Here is a 10313-nt window from a genome sequence, read left to right on the forward strand (position 1 = left end):
TGCCATTTCACTAAATTACACTAAATTATAGGAGTTATCATTCATTGTAACTCTAGTGGTTTAAACGTAGTAAGGAATAAAGTACATCTATAGTCAAATATTATTTCTAATTTTTATTCTTAAATGAAAACTGAATATGTTATATAAACGGTGAAATCTGCTGCGTTCTGATTCTTTTATTATTTTACTCTTTTACCGTATCGAAAGAAAAATGATTTGATTTTTGCAAAATACAACTAATTTATTCATTTACCAATTGTTGCCACAGAAAGAGAGACATTTAATGGGAAAAAATGTTGAAAGGATGACATTTAAATCCAAAAGATGGTGCAATTTGTGCAAAACTCTTATTAAACCCCTTCAAAGTGTTCACTACATATTATATATTATTTGAGTCTGGACAATCAAGTCATTCCTTACTGTTTCACACATTTTTTTAAAGCATTACTCTGGGAAAAAGTGTGTCTGTTTCTGACCGTTACAGTGGAGGATTTCTCGCGTGGTGGAGCCCTCTGGATCCGTGTCCAAAGAGAAAGCCTTCTCCATTGCTGCGGCCCTGCCAGTGCCCTGCTACGGCTCCCTGATGGACGACCTCCCAGGCCTGCACGGTGAGGAGCGACTTCCCTTCAGCCAGAATGAGTACAGCGCCCAACACATAGCACAACAGCTCACCCTCCTGCAACAGGTACGCACATCGCCTAGGACCTTGATGCACCACCTTTTGTTGTTACCGTGTCACACCACTAGAGGGAGGTATGTCTCCATTAATGCGCAGTAACGTTAGTCATGTTTTTCACTGTTGATTCTAGGAAATATTCCAAGGATGTCATCCGGTTCATTTCCTCAACTCCAGAATGCAAGGAGTGATAGACAAAGTCCTGACCCCAAACAAGTGAGTCCAATGCTATAACTTTGTGGGCACAACAAAAACCACAAAGGCGTCATTACTGCAGTTATGTTCCTAGCCTTTAAGAGCCTTTAAAATAGCTTCAGTGCTTCTTGGCATAGATCATAAATGTGTGGTAGTCAATTAATAAGGATTTTTGGTGGTGAACCAGTGCATATAATTGCTTCCTCAAGCATTCTTGTGACCGTTGCTAAGATCATTTTTAAGTGTCTCCACTGATTTTCACTACTTTTATTAATCTGTATGTAGAGTCTACTTCCTTTATTTCTCTCCGTTTCACATATTTTTCATCAAAGTTTTAGCTGATTTATTATACATTCTAGTAAATGTGAATATCTTATAATAATTGACTCCCAAACGTACATATTGTACCTCATTCTGCTCTGTTGGAAAAGCTCCAGGAACAGAAATTAGGTCTGCTAAAGTTACAAGATGAAGGAAAAATAATGATGAAGCTGCCACTTCTATCAAACAAAGTTAAATAAAAACACCTAAAACTCCTCATTATTTCTCAGGAACCTAAATGATCCAAAAGGTCCAACACTGTCCCCCAACCCAAATCTAAATCTTTTGCTAATCTCTGATGTCATTATTACAGTGATAGTGGACGTTTCCTTAGATCTCTCTTTTCTTCCCCCCACCAGGAACGTGCCACAGCTCGTCCCGCCAGCAGAGAGCAGCAGCGCGCTTGTGCGCGAGGCGGCGCAGTCAGGCGGCGGCTACCTTCAGCGGCTGCTCGCATATGCTGACAGTGTCACTAACTGGATCTCTGCTGAGATAGTCATCTGTGACTCTGTCAAGGTGAGGCGAGACATAACTCATGAAAGTAACAAGGTCGGCCGGGAGAGGAGGCAGCCATTACTGTCACAGCGTGCGCTTTGATTTCTCTTTGGACGTGGACTCTCACAGACTTCCCCCATATGTTCTGGCTGTTTCATCTCTTGTGTCATGGTTGAAGGATTTATAGATTGTCAGGAGCAGGAACACACAGGGCTGAAGCTGCTCTTTATTCAGTGGGCTCATACGCTGCCATTTAGGCCTTAAAAAGCAGAGGAAGTCAAAAAAAATTATCAAAACTGAATTATTGCTGTTATTATTCTTATATTTATCTCTCATTTAAGACACTCCTCACATTTTTGATATGTTTCCTACTGACAGGACAGCTGGCAGTACAGTTGCAGCAGTCATCTCCAGCAGAATGCAGCCTGACACGGGCACACAAACAAAAACACTTTAAGAACAACTCAAAAAAACAGCACAAAGTGTTGACCTGGCCTCCAAATTCACTAGATCCCAAACTGATCAAGTATCTGTGGGATAACCCAAAGACCCCCACCTAAAACATTCTGTTACCAGACACCACAGGACGCCCTCAGAATGTCCATTATCTGGTCATAATGCTACGCCAGATCAGTGTATACCATACATTTGAACTGTCCTTTGTGCATCTAATTCATCGCTTTTTTGAGTGACACCTCAAATGCTTTCGCTCATTTTTTTAAAATGTTTTAACTGCTTTCACTTCTTACTCTCACTCCTTCCATGACACCTCAACTGCTTTCAGTTTTTCCACTGCCGTCAGTCTTGCTGCCGGGCGTTAAAATTTCAAAGATTTTCTGGATTCCTCCTGTGTTCAGATCTTGTTTTCAGACTCCTCCAGTACTCCTGCTTAATCAGCGGCTCTAATTCAGCATGCATCAAGTGCAAATGCAAACATTTTAAGATGTTTTTCACAATTTTTTTGCACCTGCCGCTCTAAAGCTCTTACGACCACGTTGAGCGCACACATACACACACACACGCATTAGGACTAAAACTTATGCAGCACGTACAAACAAGGACATGCACTTAAAGCACTTCACCACATCTGGTGCTATTTAATCACGCTACTACCTTTAATTTGACATTTTCTGCTATGCTGCTTCGTTTTGCGATTTAACATTTTATATCATGCTGCTACTTTTTGCTATTTTAATCGCAGTTTTTCTCACTTATTTATTGAGGTTTTGTTATTTTAGTTTTATGTTATTTGTCTTGTTTTGTGTCCTTTGTGGGGGAGCAATCAGCGAGAATTTAATTTTTCTATGTATCATGAAAATAAATGTAATTCATGCATTCATTCATTAAGTCCCTTTTAAGACTTAAGTGCACCGTATGCAGGCGTCTGCTTTCAGAGGCAGATGTGAAGGGAGCACGGTTTATATGCGATTCTCTCCTCATCATGATCTGGGTGACGCATACAAAGTATGAGTTTTTGAATTATTTCAAATGTTAAGTTGTGTTTTAATGGGTTAACTTCTCAAAACTAGAAAGTTGGACGAGTACTGCAGATGTTAAAGGCAACCCACTTTGGCTGCAAATCTTTTTTCCACCCACGGTGCATTCACTTCACTATGCAGCCAGCTGTGACAAACCGCTGGAAAGAGCCACTTGATTTTACTTTGTTTTTTTACTTTGTTTAGCCTTTTCCCTTCATTTCGCTCACTCCAAGCCCTCCTCTCTTGCAGACGCAAGTCGCTCTGCTGACAAAGTATCTGTGGATAGGGAAGCACTGCTATGAGTCGAGGAACTTCGCCACAGCCATGCAGGTCCTCGGAGGTCTGGAGAACGTGATTGTCAGGCAATTACCAGTAAGGCTGCATATCGTCGAATCCCTCCTCGCACCATTTCTAAGTTTGTGCAATAAGTCATAAAGCCCCCGAGCTAAATGTTTTCTTCAGCTGCGATAGAACTCGGATGGTGCTTAATTAGTTTCACAAAAGAGAAATTAACATTAATGAATTCAAATAAGATGGAGAAAGAGTGAACGCAGGAAGGAAGAATGTGGCCGCCCAAAAAGGAGTAATTAAAAAAAAACTCACAATTAAAAGACACCAGTGTTTCGAAAATGAAAGAAATTTCCATATTTTCTTCTGAAGGCAGGTTATATTCATCGACTAGTATTACGCTGAGGCCACTGCATAATTTGCCATCATTTTAGAGATGCTTAATAAAGCTACCCCCTCTTCTGCCAACAGGCTTGGAAACATCTGGCTTCCAAGGTGTACGAGATCCTGGAGGAGCTACGAGCTGTGCAGGTGTGTGTGTGTGTGTGTGTGTGTGTGTGTGTGTGTTTGAGGAAGAACACACGGCTGGTGTTTGTAAGTGAGGACTCGGACGGCCACATATTGTGAAACTGGGCTGCAGGGCAAACAAATCAATAGAAAAACAGCTTCGAGCAACTTGCCCGTGTGCGGAGAGCTTACAGCTGGCTCGGCTTCTGAAAGTTAACCTTAAAAGAACTTCAAGCAGCGTCCATCACTTACCAACTTTCCTGCTTAGCTGGTGCGCTTCAGTGGAGTGCTAAGACCAAAGGAAAGTATAAAAATGTAAAATAATTTCCCATCTCAAGCATTGAAATCCAGGACAAAATATTCACATTTCACTTGTTTGTTTGGCTCACAACGCACAACAGGCTCTGGCATACACTGTTGGCTTTGAATGTAAAAAGGTTGAATTTGTTAGAAGTCCTCTGAGCCGTTGAATACACGGCTATGCTGGACTTGCTTATCATTTCACCTGTGGCTTAAGTGGAAAAATTTCTAAATTTCCCTTTTGTTTACCGTGTGGGCAAATGCCTCCCTCCTCAGGTGTTTCTGAAGAGTGATGATCTGTGTCTCATGGGGGGAGAGCACACGAGGAAGAGACCCACTCTGCCCTCAGCGCACATCCTGGCCATGCATGTCCAGCAGCTGGAGATCGGCGCCTTCACGCTCACTACGGGGGCTTACAAGTGGAACAAACTCAGGTACGCTTCGGTCCCAGTGGTTGTTGCAGTCCTGATCAGTTTGTTTTTAATTCTACAATGTTGGGAATGCAACTCAATATTTCTTTATGTGAGTCTGAAAAGCCCCGGCGATCTTAAAGGAACTTCTTGTACAACTTTTGCAACTCTGTCAGAGTCAATAGGGTTAGGGTTGGCTGCACAATCAGCAGCCAGCTGATTGATTTCCATATCGAAATGATCAATTCCATCTCAGCCAACCTCACAAGCATTCACCACAGTGTCCTAGTTTTCTTGTTTTGTTGCTCAGATTATTACAAATAAATCTATTTTCAACATAATGACCAATAATTTCAAATATGTAACATTAACCCATTACTATTACACTACTATTACAAAGATCCGCTATAGGTAAGATTTAACGTAGAAAAACTCTATAATGAATAATAATTCATCCAATATGCAAATAACACTCAACAAACTAAATGAACGTTTATTGAAAGCTCACTGACAAATTAGGATACTGCTAATACAGAAAGTTTTTTTTTTATTTGAAATGTTTAAGAGGTTCTCCTCTTCACAGAATCATTCACAACTTCAAGTATCTGTATGAAACCTCTCTAAAGCTCTACCCCCAACCCCGACCGACTTCCCAATTGGAGATGTCACAGGTCTAATTTGTGCTTACACTTTTTAAACTGAGATTTTTCAGTGAGCGCAGAAAAACTTTCCCCTTTCATCGGATGAATGGGAAAGCTGCCTTCTAGTGTCAGCGCTGCACATGCATCATCCTGCACGGCGAAGGTCAAAACCACTTTGCCGTTTGGAAGTGAATGTCAGTAACTGTTAATAAAAATGTGGGTAAATCGGCTTGGCACTGGAAATTTACTGATAATCTATAAATCCTTTCATTCTATTTTAAGATAAGAATAGCTCTGTGGGAACCTACTGAGAAGGGCACGCTTGTATTGTGCGATGGCTTCCATGCATGTGCCATAACTGTCAGGGCAGACAAGATAAGAGGACTTGATTAACACCTCTAGTAACCGTACTGAATGCATGTGGTCTCTGTGTTTCTCACCAGAATGAATCACTGTACCAAAGGAAGCTGAAGCCTTTCAAAGTGGTGCATGTTTCCACAATGATTACATAATATTGAATTCATTTCAATTAAGGAGAGGTCATGTGGAACTGAGATTTAATGAAGCAGTAAAAAGATGTGAGAATACATGTTTTGACTGTTTGACACCAATAACTCGTAAGATGGTAGTCTTAGATGAAGGCAGTAGATATGAACAGGACCGTCTGGAGTGAAGACACTGGTGATGGTCGTGGTGATGGTGGTGGAGGAGAAACCTCCTGGACAATTAGGATGAAGAGGGGATGAGGAGGAGGAAGAGGGCTGCTTGACAGATGGTCTGAAAGATAGTGGCAGAACTGCGATGCATTTAATGAATGGGGACTTATCGCTCTTTTAAGGTACTGCGGGACATAGATAGGACGTAGCTGACGCCGGTGCAAGCCACTTATACCTGTGCACTCGTCAGTCTAACTCACTCTGTAACAACTCCACTCAAACATTTGCGCTCTGCGTCACTTCGTCAGATTTCTGGGGAGGTGGACGTCAACTACAGTGGTCTGTGTATTAATGTCTGTCAGGACGGATTGGCTCAGAGAACAGGAAAACACATCAGATATGTTGAAATTGAGACGTTTAATGAAGAGAAGAAAGTGAAAAGTAAAAACTGAAACTCAAATTAGCTGTGAAGGCATAGACACAGAATATGTGAGCAGATCTTATTTATTGAACCTCTGCGTGAGCTTCATGTCCATCAAAGAACCTCGCTCAGAACTTTAACTGAATGAAAACGAGTCCTTGCAAACAAGTGAGGAAAAGGTATAAAAACATAAAACATAACTAATAACCAGTTTTTCTTATTTACTTTTATTTACTTTTCTACCTATTGGTATGTTCACACACAGGTGCCATGCATGGGAGGCAACTGGGGGTTCAGTATCTTTCCCAAGGACACTTTGTCACATGGCATGGTCCAGGGATCAAATCGCTTTAGCTCTCCAGTTCGTGGATAACCCACTAGACCATCTGAGCCACAGACACCACTATTAACTAATAGTCTAGCTCTGAGCTGCTGTGAGGGGTAGTTCATCTGATTATCACTACTACAACTGTCTATAGGAAGGTATATATTTTGTAAAACTATTTGTTTGATTACTATGATGTAACACCTATCCAGACTTTCCAAAATTTTCTCACAAAATACTGACAGACAGCAGATTTGCATCCACACAGCATGAAACATTGAGAATTCTGCTTTAGGTGCAAAAATATCTCTGCAGAGCTCTTGAGTCCTCATGAAGTTGAGAAGTATAATGAGCCTCCCCTTTAAGAAAAAAACAGAAGCCACGAAGGGAAGCTCTCAATCTTTTCACTTCCTCCCATCATTACGTGCTGGAATTTGCACTAATTTCACTCTGGTAAAAGACTGATGCTTGTTAACCACAGATCCAGACAGTGAAATTAGCCCTGTACCGATCCCTGTAGCGACACAAAATATGAACAGTGAGTGTCATTAAGTGAAAATTAGCTCGCTCCCTGTGTATCCGTCTATGACAAAGTCGGCCAGCGCGCATTTTCCCCGCGTCCTTCTCCTTCGCTCCAATATGGCTGACCAGATGCTGAGGTCACAACAAGTGGCGGCTGGACGGCAACGGCACAGCTGTTGAATTTGGGTTGTCGGTAGGGGTTCCAGCATTGCACCAGATGGCGCCTGTGGGATGGGGTTTGATTGGAAAAGAGGTTTCAGGCCAGATGCTGAGAGGTGACTGGGTGTAGCCAGATGCTTGGGTCAGGAGATCTAGCAGAGAGAGGCAGAGACACAGCTGGTTACCTTGGACCGCCGGGCTGTCCCATCTCTTTCTAAATCAGGTCATAGATGACGATGATGTTGCTAAGAAACAAAAATTGGTATAATATACATTTAGACATACAGTATATTCTTCTCATGTTCTGTCTACGTTTCTTGCTCTCTCCATCCATCATTGGTCCTAGGAGCATAGCGAAGGTTGTGAGTCAGGTCCATGCCTTCCAGGAGGTTGCGTACCCCTACAGCCCAGACCGGGACCTGCAGGCTTACCTTCGGCGCCGCATCGCCCGACTCTCCACCTCTGACGTTCACCTCTTGGCCGCCGACAATGACACCAACTTCCAGCAGTCGAGCGAGCGACAAACGCGGAGGATCCAGGACACGCTGAGGAGGGTCAAGGCCACCTTCCAGTGAGACCTGCCTCAGTCACATTTCTCAGCCCAGAGAGAGACAACAACACCAGGTCAATGCCCCATGTCCTAAACCAGAGCCTGCACATTCCTATGTAGTCTTGGCAGCAGAACCTTGCGGACTGGACACTCACACTCTTTTTAATCAGGTTCTGCTGTTAATACCACAACTAAAACAAAAGAAACAAAGTATTTTTCCTACTTAATGAGTACTGGGGGATATTTGTAATTTGCAGTGATTCTTTACTGAACTCATACAGGCAGCATTTGTAACACAATCCTATCATTTAATTGGTAACATTTACTTATAATAATTTCTGGACTAAACATTGTGTCACTGTAGAATGAATGTCCAGTATTTTAGCTGAATTATCACCATGATGGAATAGAAAACTGCATCATGTCCTGAAACCCCCATAGCCTGGGTTCACTATGTAGCAGTGTGGTTAAACAATCATTATTGCTTGGGATTGGCACCAATAAAGCACAGTATTATATGTTTTAAGAGGGACTCTTACATGTGTAGCCATGCTGGAAATAGAAGAGACAGTTTGTCTGTCAGTCCAGACTCTCAAGAACTAGTGAGTTCATTGCCAAAGCACTTTTGTGCAAATATTCTTTTTTTTCCCCTAAAGAATGGCTTTGCTAACTTTCTGACTTTTCCACTTCTTGACTTTTCAACTTCTGTTTTGCATGGATGTGCAGAGGTCTCACGTCAACCAGTCCATCTCGCTGGATGGCCGTAGTGACCTGTTAGCTCTTTATTTATTTGAGGCCAGGTCATTTATTTCATTAACACTTTGCTGTGTGACTCGGCTCCTTCAAAACTTTGTGTTTAGTGCAAATTTTAGCATGCAAACACACTAAACACACACATGGTGAATTTAAATGAACTTCAACCTGTTTGCAGTGTCGTGGTGAGCATGCTGACATTAGCATTTAGCACAAATAACACGGCTGTGTCTGAGCGTAGCAGCTCAGCGCTGCTAACATGGCTGTCATGGATGTTAGTGTGACTGGATAAGGATTCAAAGAAGCTCCCAACACGATTAAAGTGAAAATTGCTCATGAAGCACTCGGAGGATAAAAAAAGATTTCCTCGCTTCCAGGTATTGAATGGAGACAAGCTTTTCAGGTTTGCTAAATTTTGTTTTGACTCGATGTTCTTTGAATTTCATTCTCTCCATTGATACTCAACAATGCCTGAATATCACCATTGGTTGATTAGTCATGCCAATTTTTTTCTGCAACTGGATTGTGGTTATTCTTGCCCGCAGCGCAACAGTAACAGCATTTCTATAATTCTGGTTTAGTTATAAAATGCCAGTGTAGGCAACTGTTCAGACATATTCAGCACTGCAAGTCCTACCCTAAAAGTCTGTGAACCTTTAGAAATTACAGCCAGTCCACTTTGTGTTTTTTTAAGAATAGAACTTACAACATACTTTAGGATCTGGCTGTGTCATTGTAAATGCATCAAGGTTATGAAAATGTGGTCCCCTGGAAAGGTTTCTATGTTGGAAACAGGGCTGTAGAGAAAAGTGAGACAAAAGTGGCAAAAGTGAAATGCCAGATATTGTTCTACAAAGTAGAAAGATTTGTTTAAAGTTTAAAGGAAAAAAAAATCAAACTCTGGCCCCGTTCTCACCTTTGCCCAGCTGGCCCATCTCTATGTGAAGTCTGTGTGACTATCAGATTGTTGCACAGCACATTCCTGAATTATTTTCTACCACCGCTCAGCAAACCTGACAGGGAGACAGTATGCACGGTGCAAAGACACGGGTAGGACTGGAGGTGAACAGGGGATCTCTATTCAGTCATGTCAAGCTCTTAAATGAAGTCAGTTTGATACAGCAGAATTGTGTTTGACTTGTAGAAAGCCAGGCTAAATATCGCAGTACTGCTGTATTCAATTTAATGAACAATCTATTGATCGTACATTTTGCTTAACGCACACCTTTTTTTCTTATTAGTTCGCCAGTTAGGAGTTGAAATGAGAATTATCTAGTTAGATTGATAAATTAATTTCATTTAAACAGCACAACGGGTAATAATTGCATTTATTATCGGCAGTGTGTGGTGAAGGGCAGAAGACAAGCTTACTGTGTCATGACCAAACCATACCATTACAGAGCAAATGATAGAACATAATGAGGTGTCAGTGTGCAAAATGTTATTTGAGGAATGATGTTCAGTCACTGTCTATTTTTCTATTTTCCTGCCCGCTCTCGCTCTCTCCTCCGCCGTTTTCCGCTGTGAAACTCGCCGCGGAGATGAAATGTGACGTGCTATGAAGATTTGCTTAATTTAGCTAAATAAATGAGATTTTATAAGCCTTCTCTTGCCAG

At 41.7% G+C, this 10313-nt stretch overlaps 1 protein-coding gene across 1 annotated transcript in view; it reads left to right on the forward strand.

Annotated features, from left to right (window-relative positions):
* The window catches only part of LOC125019098 (kinase non-catalytic C-lobe domain-containing protein 1), a 41074-nt gene extending 30774 nt beyond the window's left edge, over positions 1-10300 (forward strand). The window contains exons 25-31 of the mRNA XM_047603608.1: positions 485-685; positions 810-892; positions 1552-1708; positions 3415-3537; positions 3925-3984; positions 4537-4694; positions 7741-10300. Of these exons, the coding sequence (XP_047459564.1) occupies positions 485-685; positions 810-892; positions 1552-1708; positions 3415-3537; positions 3925-3984; positions 4537-4694; positions 7741-7969 (1011 nt within the window). The 3' untranslated portion in view covers positions 7970-10300. The remainder of the gene's footprint in view (positions 1-484; positions 686-809; positions 893-1551; positions 1709-3414; positions 3538-3924; positions 3985-4536; positions 4695-7740) is intronic.
* The last annotated feature ends 13 nt before the right edge of the window (positions 10301-10313 follow it).

This window comes from Mugil cephalus, chromosome 13 (assembly GCF_022458985.1).
Source record: "Mugil cephalus isolate CIBA_MC_2020 chromosome 13, CIBA_Mcephalus_1.1, whole genome shotgun sequence".
NCBI classification, from domain to species: Eukaryota; Metazoa; Chordata; class Actinopteri; order Mugiliformes; family Mugilidae; genus Mugil; species Mugil cephalus.